The 25527-nt window shown below is 37.3% G+C and overlaps 2 protein-coding genes across 2 annotated transcripts in view; both read left to right on the top strand.

Moving 5' to 3' along the window:
- Positions 1-25121, top strand: onecut3b (one cut homeobox 3b; the record flags this gene model as incomplete). The annotated part of the gene is made up of 2 exons (XM_084120941.1): positions 1-1036; positions 24829-25121. The coding sequence occupies 2 exons, from the start codon at positions 1-3 to the stop codon at positions 25119-25121; spliced, it is 1329 nt and encodes a 442-aa protein (XP_083977067.1).
- The window catches only part of LOC311087653 (uncharacterized protein), a 415151-nt gene that overhangs the window by 217844 nt on the left and 171780 nt on the right, over positions 1-25527 (top strand). The gene's annotated exons all lie outside the window — the stretch shown is intronic.

The following is a 25527-nucleotide window of genomic DNA, read 5'->3' as shown; positions in this document are numbered from 1 at the left end:
ATGGAACTCACGATGGAGAACATTGGAAACATGCACGGCGTTGCATCGCACTCGCAAGCGGGGGATTTGATGAATTCCGCGCACGGAAGACCCTCGTCGGCTTCCCATCGGAACCTGGTGTCCCACGGGCGCTCGGCGATGGTGTCCAGCATGGCGTCGATCCTGGAGGGCGCGGGCGAGTACCGGAGCGACCCCGCGCTCTCCGGACACCTGCACCCGGCCATGACCATGTGCGAGTCCGGCATGAGTTTATCCAACACTTACACCACTCTCACACCTCTTCAACATCTCCCTCCTATATCCACGGTCTCAGAGAAGTTCCATCACGCGCACCCGCACACGCACCCGCATCACCACGCCGCGCACCAGCGCCTCGCCACCGGGAACGTCAGCGGGAGTTTCACGCTCATGCGCGATGATCGCGGCCTCGCTTCAATGGGGAACTTATACGGGCATTATCCTAAAGATATGTCCGGGATGGGTCAACCACTATCCCCGCTTTCCAACGGCCTCGGATCTCTCCACAACTCCCAACAAGCGCTTTCCGCGTACGGACCGGGCGCGCACCTTCCCAACGATAAGATGCTCTCGCCGGGCGGCTTCGAGACGCACGCGGCGATGCTCTCGCGAAGTGAGGAGCACTTGAGGAGTTTAGGTGGACATGGGCACGGTATGATCTCGAATCTGAACGGCATGCACCCTCACAGCCACATGCACTCGCAGGGGAACGGATCCATGCTGTCCGACAGAGAGCGGCACGGCGGCGGGGGCGCGCAGAGCGCGGGCGCGGGACAGGTGGAGGAGATCAACACTAAAGAAGTGGCGCAGAGGATCACAGCAGAGCTCAAGAGATACAGCATTCCTCAAGCTATTTTCGCACAGAGGATCTTGTGTCGTTCCCAGGGAACGCTGTCGGATCTCCTGCGTAACCCGAAGCCCTGGAGTAAACTCAAGTCCGGGCGCGAGACTTTCAGGAGGATGTGGAAATGGTTACAGGAGCCCGAGTTTCAGAGGATGTCCGCGTTGAGGCTTGCAGGTAAGACAGCTTTACATCGGCAGGATTTAGGGAATTTACTCTGGGAGATAAAACAACACGATCTCATGAAAGTGCGTGTCTATATTTATCGTGCCATTTATATGCCAAAAATTATTTTATTTTTTTGCGTGCTTGATACGCACTGTAAACCTGATTAGGGGTGTGGTGTCGAAAACTATTTTTGGCATATAAATGGCACGATAAATAAAACTCGTGGTATACAGACGCACTTTCATGAGATCGGGCTGGATAAAATGCGTTTTACACTCTTAAAAATAAGCCGCCATATTTGATTCCGCAAAGAATCAAAGATAATCTAAAGAAGTGAATCAATCAAAACTAACTTTATCTGGACAATAACTTTATTCTAGATCTACTGTAAAGCCAAAACAATCTCTGTTACTGTAATCTCCTATTATCACTGTAAAGCTGCTGTGAAACATCTATATTGTTAAAGCGCTTTATAAATGAAGGCGACTTGACTTAAAGAACCCCTTTCCACTATAAAGAACTGTAGATGTAGATGAACCTTTATTTTTAAGAGTGTTTGACACAACTGTGTGCTGAAGTGGTTAAAAACTCGGACTTATTGAATTATATCCTCATGAGACCCTATATAGATAAACATCTCAGGAGTTTCTAATCAAAATATGACTTTTTTGTTAAAGAACAGGGCTTTGATTTCACACATGAACACTGTAGAGACACCAGCACTCACAGCATTCAGACACAATAGTGAAATTATATATCAATATTCATATAAAATATTAGAAATTGTTATGAAAATGTTGCCAAATATTACTTTTACATTATATTTACCCATGTATGGCCATTTTATACCCACATTTTGCATAAAGTAAAATGGTAAATCAATTAATTCCGTTTTATCTGTAGTTGAGAATCATCTTTATACAAAGTTTGGTTAAAAAATAACCTGAAACTTAAAATTTGATTGATTAAAAAAAAAAAAAATCCCATAGTTTACATGTAATTTCATGCCTTTTTGTTAAGCAGTCCTGGTGTCCACTACAGCATAACATATGAATACAATATCTAATATATTTGTTTCATATATGCTCTGAACAATATAATGAGAAAAATACTGAATTCAAAAAAGGTTTTTTCTGGGTCTCAGGAGGATATTGCAGTTTTGTATCATATTATTATTATTATGCAAGCAAATTACGTCTCTAAAACAGCGTTACAGTTTTGTAATTGTATTAATAGTTCAATTCAGAACCTTTTGTTTTCGAAATGGAAACCAAAACAAACTGATTTAGCACAATAACTCTATAAAGCATTCTGAGACACGATGGCGAAATGAATGTGCTTGTGACATGCATATAGTTTTAATAATGTCTTTTCGGCAAAGGGTTCCTTAAATTATATTTATAGTTACATTTATGAGCGACCTTTCTTTGTGTTGGAGTTTAAAGCACCTGCAGTTTCCAAATGGAGTCTAAAAGGCCATTTGACTGGAAAACAGGGTTGTAATAATTGTAATACAAGCCAAAAACTCGTTTATGTTTTGCGATTTCGAGTTTCTGAAGTGACGCGCGTTGTTGAGAGAGTGTGGACGCGATCTGGACTGGATGACCATCAAACATTAGAGAACGATTTGCTGTCAGAGGCTGATAAGGGGATGGAGTGACGACAGATGGAGATCTGAGCTCGTAAACGCTCGCATGTGTGTGTGTGTGTGTGTGTGTCCGCGCGTCCTCTCGTGCACAGGCACATCTGATCGCAGAAATCTCGCGAGCGTGACCTCCAGCGGATCGATAGCGCAGTTTCCCAGCGTGCCTTTGAAACGGATCAGCGATCAATGAGAGAGAGAGAGAGAGAGAGAGAGAGAGAGAGAGAGAGAGAGAGAGAGAGAGAGAGATTCACCGCGCTTTGTTTTAACGCCCTGAGTGTGCGCGTGTCCGTGCGCGCGTCTGATTCGGACGCTGGATTTTACACATTCATAACAATATTAGGGAGCAGAATCTATCTATCTATCTATCTATCTATCTATCTATCTATCTATCTATCTATCTATCTATCTATCTATCTATATATCTATCATCTATCTATCTATTGTTCCATCCATCCATCCATCTATCTATATTTCCATCCATCCATCCATCCATCCATCCATCCATCCATCCATCTATCTATCTATCTATCTATCTATCTATCTATCTATCTATCTATCTATCTATCTATCTATCTATCTATCTATATTTCCATCCATCCATCCATCCATCCATCCATCTATCCCATTTGACAATACTTTTACAGCATATATATTTTGACTAATATTTTTAAATGGTGATCTCTGCAGAATCAGAATGGATAAAATGAAAACTGTTGCTGACACAGAGTTCAGATACTGCAGTCAAACTCAGTCTGAACTGAACACACATTTGAGTAAAACTGTGTGGAAAAAGTGCACACACAAAAACACACACAATCTTTCCTCACTCGCAATAACACTCTTGTATTAAGAGCCTAATAAAGGCATTACAGCTGAAATACTCCACCGCATCTATTCATCATATTGAGATCCCAGATTTATTAGTGTCCTAATCAATAGGTATTCTCCTCTCGGGTTTTGGGGGTTGTGTGTGTGTGTGTGTGTGTGTGTTCGGGCCCATGAGACGCGTGTGGTTAGAGAGGCCAGCATTAGTGACCTGAGCTGGGACACATGTCCAATCTGTGTGCGTTTCAATGTCTAATGGATCACTTGACATCTGTGATTAATTACACCTCAGCACAACTAAGACATGCTCTCTCTCTCTCTCTCTCTCTCTCACACACACACACACACACTCTCTCTCTCTCTCTCTCTCTCTCACACACACACACTCTCTCTCTCTCTCTCTCTCTCTCTCTCTCTCTCTCTCTCTCTCACACACACACACACACACTCTCTCTCTCTCTCTCTCTCTCTCTCTCTCTCACACACACACACACACACTCTCTTGAGGTCTGACTAACACAGAGTTCTAATCCACATCACAGATGTGCTAGTCATCTTCACTCATCTTATTAAACACTCAAATTATAAGTCCTGAACACACACACACACGCAATTAAATCTAAATCTGTCATACTGTATGTGTGTTTTACATGCATTGAAATGGAAACGGAGAGTGATTTAACTATGGTTCTCTAATACTCAGATAATCAAATATAGCATGAATATTAATAACTGATCCTAAAGCACAGATGAGATGCACTGTAGAAAAACAAAACCACACAGACTCTTTAATATCTCGATAATAGGAAAATCCCCCAGTAATCACATCTCTCTCATCAAATGATCTGAGCTGCTCATTAATTGTATATCTCCATTATGACTATTACTCATTTGAGTCCAACTGTTATTTAACCGTGGGTTGAATATGATTCGAGAGCGAGATACTCACTCTGCATTATTATCAGTGTGTTGACAGACGTGAGGGACTCGTCAGCCATTTTGATGCTTCATGGGTTTCCATTTGCTCAGATCACCATATTTTATTCCAAAACAACACCGAATTTGACCCTTTATCCTCTACCTGTCATATACAGTCCGAAACAGACCAATGCTGATACGCTTTGCACTGAATTAACATTTAACGCACAGAGATCTTGCAGAAAGCCCTCAGATGAGGTATTCTGCTTATATTGAATGGCCTTCTCTATGAAAGCTTTTCATCCATGAATAAACAAAACCATAAACGGCTCGGATCGGTTTCAGCATTTCATGTTCTGGTTCTGCAAACACTTTACAAGTGCAAAGATATTGATGCACTGACTGAAGGCTTCGGCAAATCCATCTTGCGCTGTGAAAACATCAATTTAGTATAAGCCTCTAATAAGGCTTTTTCACGAACACCGAGGGGGAGTTTTGGCCAAATAAGAGGCTGTTTAATAAGACATCTGAAGTGTGAGGACGGTTGTGTTAAGCTCTGTGCTTAAAGAGAGTGAATCAGAGAGCCGGGTGAAGGACACTCCAGCGTAATCCACGCAATCCACAGCGGAAAAACATACAGAGACATCAAAATCAAGCAGGAAAGTATTGAACAGGACCGTATTACACCAATGAAAGCTTTACCGTAAGCATCAGATCAGGTGTAAATGACATTATAACACCAGCATGCACTGTAAACCCCAATAAGTTGGCAAAACTCAAATAATTTGAGGTAATCAGTCACATAAAAATTAAGAAAGTTAAGAAATTTTACGTTTAAGTAAGCAGAACTTGCAGATTTTAATTTTGTAATCATACATTTTAATTGCTCTTAACTTGAAATATTTGAGTAAACTTCACACACAACTTAAAATTATCATGTAATCTCAACTTAAATATTTTTAGTAGTGGAAACTTGACTGCTAATTAAAAAAATGCTACCTTGCTAATTGGTGACCCAATGCTCTGATAGCATTAGCATAGCATAGCACTTGATGAATGAGTACAGCAATTGAAAACATTTAACATCCACTGTTCTCAAACCATGCTCACGTTAAAACTCGTCACCATGATGGAACCCCCCCCCCCCTTCCCCCTCTTCTAATCTAGCAAAACAAAACATTAACCACTACTAAATCTCCCACTTAACATTAATCTGGTACAAAACACTTAATTTTAGCATTTACTCTCCCTTTTAAGTGTCATGCCAAAGCATGCTGGGAAATAGAAATCCCAGCCCAGTTTCAGTTAAATTTAAGGTATGTCTAAATTAAAAGAAACAAGTTCATAGAACTCAAAACAATTCAACAATTCAACTTACTTAAAATGTGTCAGTTTTGTGAACTCAAAAGAAAAAGAAAGTTCTAAATACTCATAAAAGTTAATTTGATTCATTTAAGTTGGCCCTACTCAAACCAATTAATTATTTTGATCGTAATTTGATTGAACTAATTTGTATTATTTAAGTTGGCCCTACTCAAACCAATTAATTATTTTGAGCATTAGGGTTTACAGTTACAAAGTTCAAAATAATTAAATTTCCCTTCATTCCAAAGGAGTTAATACTGAAAATTATGAGTTTGTGTTCTTAAAAAAATTCATATAATGACGTATTCATATAAAACTAGATTTTTTTGTGTGCTTTAGCTCTCTTAAAATGTGAAAGCATTTCTGAATTTAATTAAAGAGTGCAATGCATGAACAAACATGAAATCAGGTGAACTTGCACACTTTTTTTTACAGTGAATTCTGTATTGTAGAGATATTTAGGCAACACTTTACAATAATGCTTCACTAGTTAACAATAAACAATACTTAATTAATGAAATAATCTTAATTAATGTTGTAATTTCAGCATTTACTACTGCATTTTTAAGATCAAAAGTTAACATCAGTTAATGCACTGTGAACTAACATGAACATTCAATAAATATATTTTTATTAACTTACATTAACTTATTAAGGTTAATAAAAATATTGCTCATCGTTAGTTCATGTTAACTAATGCATTCACTTCTAACAAATTTAGACGATGTTTTACACATTGTACTGCATTATATATTTTCATAACCAGACATATAATATAATATCATAATACTTAATTATTCATGGCTACAACAATAATTCTTGAACAATACAGTTGTCTTTAAAGATGTATTTTTGAAGCGGTTTACAATTATAACATACAACTAATTATTATGTGTCTTTAATTAAAATACATTATGAATACATTTACAATTCATTATATAAATACATAAATATCACATTGTTAGTCATATGTGTGTTGAAACGGGAACAGAAAGTTTCTAATACTCAGATAATCAAATACAGCATTAGTAAACTGATCCTAAATTTGTATAAAATAATGCATATCTTTTATTTTAGAGACACAGATATTAAACCTAAGAATCGTTGCAGTGAATCCCAGCGGACTGCAGTCGGACACCAAATACAATTACTGTTAAAATATGGATATTGTAAGCAAAGCGCACATGACTGTGATATAGACAATAAAATGCTATACAAAGGAAAAAGACAACTAGTAACTGACAATACTAATTCACATCACACACACACTCACTCACTCACTCACACACTCACTCACTCACACACCACTCACTCACCCCACTCACTGACTCACACACACACACACACACACACACACAGACACTCACTCACACAGACAGACACTCACTCACTCACTCACTCACTCACTCACTCACACACACACTCACTCACTCACTCACTCACTCACTCACTCACTCTCACACACACACACACACACACACACACACAGACACTCACTCACACAGACAGACACTCACTCACTCACTCACTCACTCACACACACACACAGACACACACTCACTCACTCACACACACGCTCACTCACTCACTCACACACACACACACACACACTCACTCACTCACTCACTCACACACACACACACACACACAAACACACACTCACTCACTCACTCAGACACACGCTCACTCACTCACTCACACACACACACACAGACACTCACTCACACAGACAGACACTCACTCACTCACACACTCACTCACTCACTCACACACTCACTCACACACACACACACACACACACACACAGAAACTCAAACTATATCTGTCAGATTTTATGCTGCAAACTTTGGCGAATCCAGTGTTATTTCATTCTCAAACAATCACTTCTTTCCCTGCTCTCTTTCATCACACGCTCGGTGAACACACTGCACTAAACTCACATTACACCGCCTCTGACACGATTCTCCAGTGTGTGTGAGAGAGAGAGAACGGGTTTGCTCTTTTCCTGAGTCATGTCGAGACACAGAGAGTGTGTTGTTTTACTAGAGTAAATCTTCTGCTGATGTCGACAGTCTGAAACGCTCAGTTTCTCTCCAAACTCTGCAGAGCTTTCACTGAAGAAGATCAAACTCAAATCACTGGATGCATGAGTTACACTGCACACACCAACAGTAATATTAGATGCCAGTAATACACAGATGCCAGTTACTTTATTACACTCATTTGACAGTAACAATTTAAATTGTAATGCATTTGTAGAATTAGACATCTTCTATGATATTTGCATTGTAAATGTATTCATAATGCACATTATTATAATTAGTTCTATGCTCATTATAAGTTCCTGTTTCATGTGTAATATTGTTCATGCATTATCCTCTTTAAAGTTGTAGACATGAACAATGACGTATTATAATGTATTATAAGTCTGGTTATGAAAATATGCAATGCAGTACAATGTGTTTAAAATCTCTTCACCAATTACAGTTTTTTTATTCGCTTTGGTACTATTTTCACAAGTTAGGTGTACATTTTCAAAACTCTTAGTGCTAATATCACAACAGATCATCAAAAGTGCACTTTTTTCAAACGTTTCATCATGTTTTCAATTGTGTAAGTACAATACACAAAATCACAAAGTATCCTTTCCACAACACAAAATAAGTGTTTCATCTACATAAATGTTTCATTCACAGTAACTGCCTTTCATAAAGCTCTTACTATCAAACTTTTGATTTGCATCTCTTCTTGTTCAGTTTAATACATGTGTCTATTATTTAATCCATCTGATCTTAATGGTTAATCAATGAATCATTTGGTGCACCTATAGATTTCTATAGATATTGATTCTATACACAGTTTCTATGGAACTTGTTTGCAATTTCTGATATGGAAAACCAAATGTAATGAATTATTTTTACATAAGTGATTTATATAATAACCACCACGATGTTCAAAGTGTGTGCACATGCATGTGTGTGTGTGTGTGTGTGTGAGAGAGAGAGTGTGTGAGAGAGTGTGTGTGAGAGTGTGTGAGAGAGAGAGAGAGAGAGAGAGAGAGAGAGAGAGAGAGAGAGAGAGAGAGAGAGAGATTTGCCATTTGTGCAAATACTGTAAAGCAGAATAGAGTATAAGGGAGAGGAAACAGTCAATGACTGTAAAACATCAGATTGATCAGAGATGCATCAGTAGAAGGGAGACAGATGGCATCAAATACAGCATTTTACATTACAGTATGTATGCAATACTGTAAACATTTACATTACATTTATGCATTTGGCAGACGCTTTTATCCAAAGCGACTTACATTGCATTTCAAGGTACACATTTACATTCTTATCAGTTCTAAAAAAATTTCAATGGTAGAGACTGACGAATTACTGTAACTCAACCTTCATCTGTAAAGGTCCACTACAGTATAGATTCAGTCAAATGGTATAGAGTGAAATCATTTACTGTATTGCCAGCAAACTCTGTTAGCACAGAACCTCATGGCTGTACTTCATCACACCTTTTGATAACACACTGGATAGATACTATTGCAAACATTATGGATTCAATTACTTCTAATGTGGCAACTGTAGCCTGTATTACTGTAATTATTTCAGCAACAACAGTGATTTGAATCATGTATCTTGCATTGTTTGCTGCTGAATGAGCTGATTGTTAAAAGTACTAAACTGAAAGAAGATCATACTGTTGTGTTTCTGTGATTAAACCAAATGTTCTCATTACATATTACAATAATCTTGTGTTTGAAACAATGATTATGTGGACTGAAAAGTGTATAACTGTAATGAAAGCATGAGACCAGGTTTTGAAAGAATGACTAGCTGTGTTACAAGTGTGATCAGTTTTTTTTTTTTTGGAGGTTTTACAGTGTACAATTCAATTTAAAGTCTATTAATCAAAATGTAAAAGAATGCTTGAGCGCATTGCGTTTTGGGATACTATATTCTATTTAGTGTGCATTTTGGCAAAATTTGTATACTTTGCACCGTATTCATACCAGAGATGCATAATATATTGCCAGCCATCTCGGTATCAGACAATAAATGTTCATTTTTAATGTTAGCGTTATTTGTCCGATAAGAAAACTAGGATGATATGTTAAAGCAGATAAATTATGGATTATTTGAACCTTGAACACTCTTGATGGCTTTTGATTGGTCCTTCAGCACCACATGACACGACAACATGCAGTCGATTATGCATGCTTTAGTTTGTGCTAGACGCAATGTCAGCAGTGTGGGAGTTTTTCACCTTCAGTGCTTCAGAATTGCAATTTGCCATATGCAAAATTAATTAAAACAATGAAGGAATCTTTAATAGGCTACATTTAGTAAATTAAAGATCTAGATGCTTACTTGCAGTTTCCTTGTTTTCTGCAGTTAAGTTGTTGAAACAAAAGCAGTTGTCCACTGTATTTGACTGCATTTAGTTTTTGTAATCAGGCTCAGAAAAATGATATTATCCCAATATATCGGTTATTGGCTTTCAAATATAATAAAGAATTATCGTTTATTGGCTCCCAAATATAAATAATTATCGGTTATTGGCTTTCAAATATAACAAAGAATTATCGTTTATTGGCTCCCAAATATAAAGAATTATCGGTTATTGACTTCCAAATATAAAGAATAATCGGTTATTGGTACCCAAATATAATAAAGAATTATCGGTTATTGGCTCCCAAATATAAAGAATGATCAGTTATTGGCTTCCAAATATAATAAAGAATTATCGGTTATTGGCTTCCAAATATAAAGAATAATCGGTTATTGGTACCCAAATATAATAAAGAATTATCGGTTATTGGCTCCCAAATATAAAGAATGATCAGTTATTGGCTTCCAAATATAATAAAGAATTATCGGTTATTGGCTCCCAAATATAAAGAATTATCGGTTATTGGCTTCCAAATATAATAAAGAATTATCGGTTATTGGCTCCAAAATATAACGAATTATTGCTTATTGGCTTCCAAATATAAAGAATAATCGGTTATTGGCTTCCAAATATAAAGAATTATCGGTTATTGGCTCCCAAATATAATAAAGAATTATTGGTTATTGGCTTCCAAATATAAAGAATTATCGGTTATTGGCTTCCAAATATAATAAAGAATTATTGGTTATTGGCTTCCAAATATAAAGAATTATCGGTTATTGGCTCCCAAATATAAAGAATTATCGGTTATTGGCTTCCAAATATAATAAAGTATTAGCAGTTATTGGCTCCAAAATATAAAGAATTATCGGTTATTGGCTTCCAAATATAAAGAATTATCGGTTATTGGCTTCCAAATATAATAAAGAATTATCGGTTATTGGCTTCCAAATATAAAGAATTATCGGTTATTGGCTCCCAAATATAAAGTATTATCGGTTATTGGCTTCCAAATATAAAGAATTATCGGTTATTGGCTTCCAAATATAATAAAGAATTATCGGTTATTGGCTTCCAAATATAAAGAATTATCGGTTATTGGTTCCCAAATATAAAGAATTATCGGTTATTGGCTTCCAAATATAAAGAATTATTATCGGTTATTGGCTTCCAAATATAAAGAATTATCGGTTATTGACTTCCAAATATAAAGAATTATCAGTTATTGGCTTCCAAATATAATAAAGAATTATCGGTTATTGGCTTCCAAATATAATAAAGAATTATCGGTTATTGGTTCCCAAATATAAAGAATTATTAGTTATTGGCTTCCAAATATAAAGAATTATCAGTTATTGGTACCCAAATATAATAAAGAATTATCGGTTATTGGCTTCCAAATATAATAAAGAATTATCGGTTATTGGCTTCCAAATATAACAAATTATCGGTTATTGGCTTCTAAATATAAAGAATAATCAGTTATTGGCTTCCAAATATAAAGAATTAGCAGTTATTGGTATCAGCAAAAAATTCTATATCAGTGCATCCCTAATTCATAATATATATTGTAGAAATAGTGCGGCAAATTAATGCTCAGATCCTCTTACATCAGTATTGCATCAGTCAACGAAATATCCATATTGTTCAACAGCCAATGTTTCGATCACATTCTGGAGCAAACTAAGGGTTGGTGAATTTTACATAGCAACACATCAGCCAGCCAATAAAGAAACCGAGAAATGTGTTGATTTTCCAGCCCTGACGGAGTCTGATCTGAATGAATCTCATGATCTCTAGAGTGAATTGAGCTGAAAGGGTGAAAGTCAGCAGACGTGGAGAAGTGCTGCGAGCGACAGAATGCCATGAAGCACGTTACAGTCTCTCTCATTCACGTATGTTTGCCTGCCGCTGCACGTATCAGAGATCAATAACTCGGCCCACCATCCCCCTCTTCTCTTCTCTCTTTCTCTGCAACACATCACAAAAAAATGACCCTCCGTCCATTACGACTGCCACGGCGCCACTGAATCAGAACAGCAGAAACCCTCGGTGTCCCTGATGAGGCGTCGCATAAACGTGCGCTGAAAGCAAGATGAGGAACAAACCATGTCCAACCTCATTATGCATCCATAATATCTGAGAATAACTATAACATGTGCTGGCCTTCTGAAACAAGGAGGCAAAACCTGCATCTTTGAGTATGTTGTATTAGATGTTGACATGCATTAAATGCACAGCATTTGCCTTACACTAAGCAACCGATAATTTAATATTATTAGCATGCTATTTATTAAAACCGCAAAGTTATTAGCAAATCACAGCAATGCAAAACGTGACTTTTCACATTAGTGCCAATAAAATACTGATTTACTCTGACTTTCCCATTAATGCCAATAAAATACTGATTTAATCTATGAATCAATTTTCATGAAGTTAATAATTAATTCAGCTATTTTTCTCTAGGTTTATCATTATCAAGTCTACAGTATTACCTCAATCAGAGAACCAAGTGAAAAAGGCCTGCAAATTATTAACGTTCCACATAATAATATTTAATATCCCTTACAATACTAATATTATGGTACAGATTGATTATCATGTTCATTTATGTCAGTATTTTACTCCATTATAATTTAAGGAATGCCATGACATTTCCTCAGAGCATTTGATTATTAAAACCACCCCAAATATTTCCACATATGATGCAACAAATGATCAAATAAATACTCAGAAATGTTATTTTATCATATGATCTGCAACTTGAGTGACAGTCACATCAAACCGACTACAGCTCACACACACGCTCACACACATGCTCTCACACACACACACACACACACACACACTTCTTCAAAAGAACCCAAAACAAAACAGTGGTTGTTCTTCCCACATCTCTCCACAAGTGTGGAGATTACGGTTAGCGTGTTTTAGAGGAACACAAAGCTGGGAAACATGACATCTTCAAATATGAATCGGATGATATCTGACATGGAAGCAGATGTGGAGGTGATCCAGCATTGATTGAGGGAGGAGAGCTTTGACTTTGTGAGGATGGAGGCAAGTTGCTGAAATGATCGATCTGGGCTTTAATAATTGATAAGCGAGAGGGAGGGAGACGCGAGGCCTGCGTAACACACTCACTTCTTGGTAAGCAAAGTAAAACGTGCCATGAATACACACACACACACACACCACATTAACATTGAATGGATTGTAGAAGGAAAGGGAAGAAGAAAACTGGAGTGAGGATCTCGAGGATGTCGGTGTGAGACACTCATTTACATACTCACACACTCCGCTGATTATCATTTGTGCCCGTCAGCAAATACAAGAGAAATCTGAAGGTTGAAGTGGCGCTTGCGTTGTGTTGTTCATATTGTGTTCGATTGGGGGTTATGAACAAACACTCTTACAGTAACATTAATAGAGCGTTTATTCAAAGTTATCTGGTCTATAATAATGTCCTTCTAGCACAAAAACATTATTTATACATCGTTCATGGAACGTTTTTCAATTCACATTTATTTGTATAGCGTTTTCACAATATTACACATTCTCATTCGAGTTCATATTACAATTTACAGTGATCAGTTATCAGAGGAAACTGTCTGAGTTATGTATTTCAGAAATGTACATATACAAAATCACAGTTAGCGAGAAATGTATTAATTTAAACAATGTAATACTTTAAGGCAGAAACAATGAGCTCATTGAAGTAATGAATACTTGTTTGTTAACAAATGATTATGACATTTAGAAAAATTTAGCATTGGTGTTGATTCAGAAAATAGTAATAGAAATAGAATAGAATAGAATAGAATAGAATAGAATAGAATAGAATAGAATAGAAATAGCGTTTTTGTCTTAAACGTTTTAGTTTGACAGTTTTTTAAATGTAACAACTTGCTTCGGAATGTTCAGAGAACATTTAAAAGTAACATTCCCATAATGTTTGCAGAATTCTAAAATGTTCCCTTAACGTTCACATAACCAAGAAGAAACATTTTTAAAAAACTGGACGTTCAGAGATAACGTTGGGAAAACGTTCTTATAACATATGTTTGGGATTCAAAATCTAATTTTAAACCTTGAAATGGAGAACGTTTTTGCGATTGTGAAACACAAACTGAAAGTGTCTCTGATCATGTGACTCTTGTGAAGCTCGAGATGTGTTTCGGATCATCACGATCACGCTGGAGAACATGATCATGAAGCTCCAGTGCTATCGTTGTTATGTTTATGCTTATTGTATTTGAAAAGGAACACTGCATTTGTGTCCATCATATAAATGTTCCTGATGAAGAGCTAATTTTCATCGGCAGTCTCTGGAGTGCGATAAAGCCAAAGAGAGACACACCAAATACTGAAACTTTCCCAAATGCATTTTCATTATTGAATTCCAATTGTTATGAAATTAGGATCATGCAAAACAGATGCATATGAAGATATGCATGCATGAATATAGGGTGGGCTGGTGGCATGTTTAAATGCACCTACCTGTGCGTTTGCAGGACGAATGTAGTGTGTGTACGTGTGAGATTGTGTTATAGAGTGTGTTTGCGCCACACATTGTTAAGGCTTATCTGACTTGCGCTGAATCTGTATTGATTTCCTTTCCCTGCTCACTCCTGCATCTCTAGGGCTCTCGCCAGCAGCAACCGCAGCCAGCCGTGCAACACACACACACACACACACATGCACGCACACACACACACACACGAGCACACACACGCACACACACACGAGCACACACACACGCGCACACACTCACACACACATGCACACGCACACACACACACACGCACACACACACACAATGATTCTGTGAAGTAAATACCACAGAAAAAAACTATGTAATTTACATGAAAAATGTACTTCAGGCAAGAATAAAAAAAAACAAAGTAAATCCTACATTAGTACTCAATTCAAGCTTGTAGAAATTAGAGCGTAAATCTCAACTATATAAAATTAAGTAAAACCTACTCAACTTTTCTAACACTGGTGTTCCCATCATGCACTGGGGCATGAATAATTAATGAGGTTGATTTTTCACTGTTTTCCCGCTGTATTTACTGCTGTTTTATCACGGCTTTTGTTGTTAGGTTTAGAAACTTGCCATTTTGTGACAACTGGATTCATTTTCTACTCAAAATGATGCATTCATACTCAAAAACGATCTATCGAATGTTGCTCTTATTGTATATTGTAGTATTGAGGTCTCTGTGTTCACATGTGGTGTTCTCTCTACATGGTGTCTAGACTCTACACAATATTAACTGCATTATTTATGTTTCTAAGTAAAGCATTCACTTTTGAAAAGCGTGGCTTAATTCATTGTTATATTATTGGAGTAAAATTTATTGCAAAGGAAGAAATTACTCAACCTTTTACTGGTGAAGTTAAATTACTGATTTTCTTTGTTATTTTTACTTAACTTAGTTAAGTGGAGTTTACTTAATTCCGAATGTAAAATTTACTTTTAAAATATGCGTGCAAATGTGAGCATATGAGACCAGCTAACAGGGAACGTTCTCAGAAGATTCTCTCAAAGTTATGAACAAACATTCTCCCAGGAACATTAATAGAATGTTCTCAAAACATTTGCAGAAAACATCAAAACATTACTAGTTTTAGAACATTAAAAAATGTAACATTCTCGGAACGTTTGCAAAATGATCAAATGGAATGTTCCCTTAACGTTCATTAACATATTAATACTGGAATATATTTGACCTGCTTCCTTCCCATACAAACACACATCATCAACACACATCTTTCGAGTTTAAGTCATTTCTGTGCAATTTGTTTTTATCAAACTCTCCTACAGCCCCTTCTGTAGGAAACAAATCATTGTTCTGAAAGCGTCACAGTCTCAGGGTTTCACTGTGTGTGTGTGTGTGTGTATGTGTGTGTACTTAACTATACTGTATCTTGGGGGCAAATTTGTACCCAGTAGTGAACAAAACATGACAAAATCTACAAAAACCTCCCTTTAGGGACATCTTCATTTGTAAATCTGGCCTATATAAATAAAGTAATTAACGTTTTTTTTAGATAAGTGACCAAGCTGAATCCCTTCAATCCTAAAATGCAGAAACACACACACACACATACACACACATACGTAACATAAAGGCTTAATTTGAGATCTGTAAGTGAGGGTTTGCTCTTGCAATGACTTCTTGGCTTTCAGATCAATCAAACTGTCTATGAATGGCGTTTAATTGAGCTGGTGGGGATGGATCTGGTCTGTCAGATGTTTGTCCACTGAGACATTGATTTTGGAGATCAGTTAGGAAACGCGCAAGACAAAGAAGAACTCATGCGGACCTGGACGAGGGGAAAAGCTCAGTATATATATATATATATATATATATATATATATATATATATATATATATATATATATATATATATATCACAGCTCTCCGAAATGCCAAAAGAGAAAATACTCAGCAATGGTGTCGACTTATGAATTTACACATGGTTTGTCTGAAAGCATATTAAAAACACCACACAGACATATAAACAACATTAAAAGCTGGATTTTCACCGCAGGGGGACTTTAAGAAAATATGAACCTCTAGACTTTATAGAGTCGATTCCAATCAAAACACTTGAAAGAATAATATCAGATTATTTAAATTATCTCTGGACTTTTTGGAATAATACATTTATTTATTTAGCAGATGGTTTCCCACATACAGAGCAATAGAAAGTATGACTCTTCGTTTTATGAAAAAAAAGATGAAAAGATGAGCATTTATCTTCTATTTCTGCAGGACTTAAAGCATTAGTTATGCATTTATTAATTTTTAAAAATAATTTCATAGCTGGCATTGAACTCTCTCTCTCTCTCTCTCTCTCTCTCTCTCTCTCTCTCTCTCTCTCTCTCACACACACACACACACACACACACTCTCTCTCTCTCATACACATACACACACACACACACACACATACACTCTGGCGCCCGTGCATTTTATAAGCCTAAGGGTTTTTTTAAATGTAGCCAGATTGATAAATCCCGTCATCAATATTGCAAGTCACATGAACACAAAACAAATTTTGACAACAGTCTGCATTAGAAGCGCTATATCTGTAAATATCTACAACATGCATTCAAAATATTCAGTCTACTAATAATTAAAACAAGCAACCTATAATATTATTTTTATTATAATTACTGGTTGACATAAAATTTCATAATATTCTATTTTTAAACATGACTTTAATAGGCCACTATTAGGCTAAAGTGAATTAACGCGCGTTACTTAATTTCACAGAAAAGCGCGTGTGGTTTATTATTATATTCATTTATTTAGGCTATTTGCATTATGTATTTGCATTGTGCATGCTGATATAATGGATATTTAATACACAAGTAATAAATGCATGTTTAATATAGCCCTATACGAGCTCATTTCATATATTTTTTTTTCTGGCAATGACGAATAATCGAAAAATTGTATTTTCACGTGAGCTGCTGGCATAAAAACAAAAAGAACAGATTTCAAATACACACACACACACACACGCTCAAATAGCTAAAAATCGAATGAAAAGCTCCAGCTTTAACCTTTGCTGTGGTCAAACGTTCAGTGTATCGATGATGAACATTGACATCGACTCAAAACCAACACAGCTTCATTTACACCAAACGACTAAACTCTATCTCTAAAATTAAGAATGATATACTGGATTTTAGGCTATTTATCAAAATATGCAACCATTGAATTAAATAAGATCCTGGATAAAATGCACTCTAAAAAAATGCTGAGTTGTTTCAACCCATGTCTGGGTCAAATATGGACAAACCCAACCGTTGGGTTCAAAATATTTATTTAAAAAAATGTAAACCAACGGTTGGGTTTGTCCATATTTGACCCAGACATGGGTTGAAACAACCCAGCATTTTGTTTTATAGAATGTGGTTAAATTTATTATTATTATTATTATTATAAATAACTATTTATTTGTTTTAAGCAGAGGACAACTCATTGGATTCTTTATGACTAAAAAAAAACTCCGTTGCACTCTAAAAAATTCTGGGGTTTTTTAAACCTAAATTTGGGTCAAATATGGACAAACTCTGCCGTTGGGTTAAATTTATAAATAACATTTTTTAACCCAACTTGTCCATATTTGACCCAAATTTGGGTTAAAACAACCCTGCATTTTTTTTTTTGGAGTAGGCCTATAGCATTTCTTTACGTTTTTTTGACCAATAAAAAAATAAACTGTTGCAGTAATATTTATGAACAGCACTGATTAAATTATAAACTCGCACGTGCAGCATTATGTATTGTGTAAGTGGTTTGTGTTGAATAGGCTTTGATTGACATGACTGTTTCTCGCCAGCAGTAGCCCGGCCCGCGCGGGAGAGGGTTCGTTTCACCGCACCCAAAAACAGAACCGCCCCGCTCAAGCCATCGATCCCGAGCCGAGCTGTTAGCGGCCTCGTGCGGTTAGTTATCGATCCCGCCCCCCGCCCTCTCCGCCACGCCCACACCACACTCAGACCACACCCACCTCAGCAGACAGCATGCTCATATCTGTGCTATAACTGTGATGCTTTAACAACCTGTAGGCCTAGCCTACAAAACACACAAATCACCATTGGTTTGGGCAACCCGATCTCATGAAAGTGCGTATTTATAGCACGAATTGTATTTATCGTGCAATTTATACTAAGCAAAAAAAAGAGTTTTTACGTGCATATGATACGCAGTTTTCGCGTGCACATGATACGCACTTTATGGCATGTAATACGCACGTACTCCACTCCACTAATCCTTTTTTTGCATATAAATTGCACGATAAATACAATTCGTGCTATATGCATTTTCATGAGATCGTGTTGGTTTAGCAGATGTATAAACACTGTGAATCAGACTCAGCAATGATTTGCTAATTTTCTGATCCATTATGATCCAATCCCCAGCCTCAAACCTTTTGAAGTTAATATTAGACATTACTTTTAAAAAATAAAGGTTCTAAAAGGGGTTTTCCCCATAGTGTAAAGAACATTTAAAAAAATCTAAAGAACCTTTTGCCACTATAAAGAACTGTTGTCATAAGTTACTTTGAAACAATCTGTATTGTATAAAGGTGCCATCAATGCAAATAAACAACCTTTATTTTTAAGAGTAAAATCCATCCTAAACGACTGGGTCAATAATTTTACTTCACTAAATGTCTAAATGGCAAAAAAGCAATACAAAAGATAAATAATATAGATATATTTGAAGTAAGAGTTAAAGGGTTAAATTTAGAAACAGAATACCTATATTTGATTGTGATGAATAGACTCAAATATATCCTTGATGAATATTGATTTGTGATTTGCAACTCTTATACTGCCATATGAATTCAGCGCAGAGAAAATATAAATAAAAGCACCTAAACTGCAGCAGTTTATAATTCATGCATGTGAGTGATAAGATATCAATATCAGCGCTTACCATCGGATTACAAAACTAACACACGCTGCCCATTAAAATGTCATCTGCAAACATCACCTATTGAATGTCTTTTCTGTGATTTTGCGGCTTCTTCCACAAGAAAGAACAAATTATCTTATTTTATCAGTGCGAGTTTATAAAGTCTGCGGTTGTGCACGTGTTTTTTTTCTTTTTTTTCTAACATCTTTCAGTCTATGAAATTATTTCAAAATGATTAATTATTCTGCTGGAATCGAGTATAGAAAAAAACGGATTTATTGTAAGTGGCAATAAAAATAAATTAACACGAGAACTGTTAAAAACAACAACAATTTGCAGGCTGTATAATAACACACTGCACTATATCTTATTGAGCACGAGCGCAGTGCGGCCTATATATTTAACGCATGCTTTATGAAAAAGGGTTTAAAGCAAAGGTCAATCGATTCCAGGACTATTCATTTGCAAGAAAAATAAAGCAAGTGAATGCGGTGAATTCCGCGAGGAGCTTTTATTTGCTTTATAATTTATTAGCTATTATTTGTGCCAATCAGATTCGGTTTTAAAGCGATTATGTAGGCCTATCCGCAAATAAACGCGGCTATTTGCTGGACAGAGAGATGAAATGCATCGTTCTCCAATAAATGTATATAAAATAAACAATTAGGTCTCGATCAGATACACCTTACTACTTCAGCCTTAAGTAACAGACACGCATAACTACTCATCTCACATTTCATTGCATATATAGATCAGCATTCTGTGGTCTGAACGTGTTGTTTTTGGTAATTATGATTTTCCAACATTCATGCATTGCATTGGCGATTCACCCTTGAGATCATCTGAATAAACTGTGCGTGAAATTAGAGAGTTTTCCCAGTGCTCTAGGTAGGCTATATGCATTGTGTTTAAGGGAAAGAATGTCATTCCTACTCGCCGCTTCTGTTTTTCATACTGAATAACACAACGCAATCATACAATCAATCAACGGTTCCCGCGTAATACCCTAAGTCTTCTAAAGCCAGATTTGACGAGAACGCGCTTCACATTTTCCGTCTGAAATCCCACTATTACCATTAAAAATGGCGCCTTTAGACAAGCCACTGACAGCATACATTATTGGTTCGAGTCTTTCCTCATGTATGGACGCATTTGCACTTGCACAATTGCTACTTTGTTTACTCTTGTGGAGTAATGCTGCTTGTGTTTTTATTCTCATGCATGCATAGGATATATTTAATCTATGTGCTAATAAATGACATACCTGCAATTAACTAGGCCTAAATGTGTCATATGGACACGATGGGCTACTTTGTGTCGAGCACAAACATGATAAACATGATGAGTGCAAGCAGTTAAGATAATAAAATGTAAGGCTATTATCATGTAAATAAATATATAAAGCACAGCATGGTGAATGCACTCGAGGTTTTGAACATGCATTATATCTGCTGGATGATTTTTGTACATCTCTCTCTCTCTCTTAAAGTGGTTAATACAGCAGGCAGAATGCGCGTCTTTCTCCTCTCTGTCTGCGCTCTGCTGTTGCCCTAAAAGCTGCAATGATCGATTTTCCTGTGTTTTCTCTCGCGCACGTGGTCCAGTAATCAGGGCCCCTTCCCGGGCGATCGATCCGTATCGATCCCTTGAGCCCAGTGCGCGCCCACGCGAGAGCGCGTGACACCGGGAAAGAGCAGAAATGATGCTCGATATACAGACACACGAGACGATCGGACAAAAGAGCTGTAGATATGGGTCAGAGAGGAGGGAGTCCTCCTCATTAAAACTGCACTTCTGTCGTGTGAGAGTTAGTCTCCTCGGCTCTCCACATGTGATTTGTTGAAGTAAATGATTCGGTTTTGTCCAGGAAAGACAGTCATGATGTAAAATACAGATGCTGCAATTTGAACAAACCCTGACCAGAGACTGAATATACTGAATGTTTACCGAATGTTTTTAAAGGGTTCTCAGTAATGTTTTAATTATATAAAAAAGCTATATAAATATATATAGATGGATAGATAGACATAAATGGAAAGACATGATATAGATAGATAGATAGATAGATAGATAGATAGATAGATAGATATCAGATAGATAGATAGATAGATAGATAGATAGATAGATATCAGATAGATAGATAGATAGATAGGTAGACATCAGATAGATAGATAGATAGATAGATAGACATCAGATAGATGATAGATAGATAGACATCAGATAGATAGATAGATAGATATATATAGATAGATAGATAGATAGATAGATATCAGATAGATAGATAGATAGATAGGTAGACATCAGATAGATAGATAGATAGATAGATAGACATCAGATAGATGATAGATAGATAGACATCAGATAGATGATAGATAGATAGATAGAGAGGTAGATAGATAGATAGATAGATAGATAGATAGACATCAGATAGATAGATAGATAGATAGATAGATAGATAGATAGATAGATAGATGATAGATAGATAGATAGATAGATAGATAGATAGACATCAGATAGATGATAGCTAGATAGATAGATAGACATCAGATAGATATAGATAGATAGATAGATAGATAGATGTGTGTGTGTGTGTGTGTGTGTGTGTGTGTGTGGGCGCGTGTGTGTGTGTGTGTGCAGTGGCATATGAATATGATGGATGAGAGAGCTGCAGCTTTAGACAGCAGCAGTAAACAGATTTGACTGTGTAGGGGAGATCGATCGGCTCATGGCTCTCTGTAATTAGACATACAGTGTTCAGCCTGGCATCAGCACAATCTCACTGGGGGAACCCTGTGTGTGTGTGTGTGTGTGTGTGTGTGTGTGTGTGTGTGTGTGTGTGTGTGTGTGTGTGTGTGTGTGTGTGTGTGTGTGTGTGTGAGAGAGAGAGAGAAACACAGACGTGAGCAAGAGAAGGAATCGTAGAATTATACAGCACGAACCCGAAGGAGATGTTGTGTGCATTAGCAGACGCTCGTGTGTGTGTGTTGTAGTGAATGATAACAGCGAGGCTGCTGTTAAACACTGACGTGGATTTAATGATTGTGTTGCTCAGATCTCTAAAAGCGGAAGCAGAAACGCATCGGCTAGTGTTTTATAGAGTCAGCTGTGACCACTAACACATGAATGTAAATCCTCCGCTTGACTCCAAACTGAGTGGATTCTGCCTGAGGGTTTTCAAACATGAGTCCCACAGGACACACACACACACACACACACACACACACACAACATGCTTTCATGTTTTATGGGGACTTTTCATAGACATGATGGTGTTTATACTGTACAGAATATATATTCTGTCCCCTTACACTAACCCTACCCCTAAACCTGCCCATCACACACACACACACACACAATCCCTAAACCTAAACATTACCAAAAATGTCCCCATAAAGACGAGGATTTCAGAATTTGACATCTTTGTGGGGACATTTTGTCCTCATAATGTAGGGTTTACTAGGACACACACACACACACACACACACACACTCTCTCTCTCTCTCTCTCTCTCTCACACACACACACACACCCATACACACATGCACAAACACACTCTCTCTCACACACACATTCTGAAAACACACACATTCTGAAAACACACACATTCTGAAAACATACACAAACACACACACATTCTGAAAACACACACTCTCTCTCTCACACACATACACTCTCACACACATTCTGAAAACACACATACACACACTCTCATACACACATTCTGAAAACACACACACACAAACACACACACATTCTGAAAACACACTCTCTCTCTCACACACATACACTCCCACATACACATTCTGAAAACACACACACACACACACACACACACTCACACTCATACACACATTCTGAAAACAAAGCCAATATATTCTGTGTGTGTGTGTTTCTGTTTTCAGACTGTGAAAACAGAAACACACACACACACACACACTCTCTCTCACACACATTCTGAAAACACACACACACATTCTGAAAACAGAAACACACACACACACACTAGAATATATGCTAGTGCTTCCCAAATACAGTAAATTAGTCAAGTACGCACACAATGAATAAACATGCATAAACACATTTAATGGCGTAATTACGGCGTCGCTCTCTGAAATGTTGTATTTTAATTTATTGTATCAGAAGGACATTCTGAGAACATTGTTTCCTCTCAAGTTACAAGAACACATATAATGTTATCAGAACATTTGCTAAACATTATTTTAAGAACGTTTACATAAACTTTAGAAAACGTTAGAGAAAGTTATGGGAATGTTCCCTGTTATAGCTGCGAATCCCGACTATAATAGTGTAACGTACATAAAAGACTCAAATGATGTCAGTTTTTCTTCGTTATGTCATTTTCATTGGCAGTTCTTTTATTTTGAGGTAAATTACTGATGTGAAAGCTCACAGAAAGCTGACTCAGAGAAATGAAAATGATTTTGGATAAATTGATATAGTGTGTGAACAGGAAAACCGGTGTGATCACACTATTATGCTATTAAATATTTTAAAACAGAATTTCTACATGCATATATTCCTTTAAAGCCCCCCTGTGGTGAAAATCCAGCTTTTAATGTTGTTTATGTGTCTATGTGGTGTTTTTAATCTGCTTTAAGACAAACCATGTGTAAATTCATAAGTCGACTCCATTTCTGAGTATTTTCTCCTTAAAACTGCAGTGAACCAAAGACAGTCTCAAAAACACACTTTGAAATCGCTGGTGTTTCTGACGTCACAAACTACCTTGTAACCAATCAGATCAACGTGTGATCGTCAACCAGTGGATCTCTGAGCTGAGTGAGTGAGTGGAGGCGGGGCTCATTTGCATATTCATAGAGCCGCGCATACTAAATGAGGCAAGGGTGTCGAGTTACAGTCAAGATATTTTAAGACATGAAGAATTAAAAACGTTTAAATATGTCATTTTTGGTGATCAAAGATGAGTTTTAAGGGATGAAATGATTGACTACAGGGGGACTTTCTGTCATTGAATGACTCCCCTCATATAAACAACATTAAAAACTTGATTTTCACCACAGGCAGACTTCAATATTTGTGTTATGAAATATGTTTGTATATTATATCTGAGCTCGCAAAACACAAGCTTCTTCCACTGAATGAGCTTTGGTTGCATGAGTTTCTATCAGCAAATGTCCTTGTGTTCTTCTTGTATTTTCACTTGTCTCTCTCTCTCCGTCTCCTCATGGCAGCGTGCAAGAGAAAGGAACAGGAGCAGCACAAAGACAGAAACATGGTCCCGAAGAAGCAGCGTCTGGTGTTCACCGATCTCCAGCGCCGAACGCTCATCGCCATCTTCAAGGAGAACAAGAGACCCAGCAAAGAGATGCAGATCACCATCTCTCAGCAGCTGGGCCTGGAGCTGTCCACCGTCAGCAACTTCTTCATGAACGCCCGGCGTCGATGCGTGGACCGCTGGCAGGACGAGCACGCGGCCAGTCCCGGGCAACCCGGCACGTCGGCAACCACTTTCTCCAAAGCCTGAGCCGATGCCAGGCTGACGGACCAGCGCCGGACGCACCGAACCAACAGATGATGATGATCTATGGTGCCCATCAAACCTCACAAACCTCGTCCGGGAACGGCGGGTGCGGATGAGCTCCGTCAAAACCCGACGCATTGCACGCTTTTCATTCGGTTTAGTTCTTTCTCATCACGGATGCTCTCAGAAAAAAAAAAGGTACAAAAGCTGTCACCGGGGCGGGACCCTTTCAGAAGGTGCATGTTTGTACCTAAGGAGTGCAGATTAGTACCTCAAAGGTACATTTGGGTACCATATGTGACCCTGGACCACAAAACCACGCAGTCACATGGGTAATTCTTTGAAATTTAGATTTATACATCATCTGGAGGCTGAATGAATAAGATGTATGGGTTGTTAGGATGTAATA

The sequence above is a fragment of the Abramis brama genome (genome assembly GCF_963993115.1).
Source record: "Abramis brama genome assembly, chromosome: 7".
Taxonomy (NCBI): Eukaryota; Metazoa; Chordata; class Actinopteri; order Cypriniformes; family Leuciscidae; genus Abramis; species Abramis brama.
Note: the sequence above shows the minus strand (reverse complement) of the source record. Positions and strands in the feature narration are given on the sequence as shown.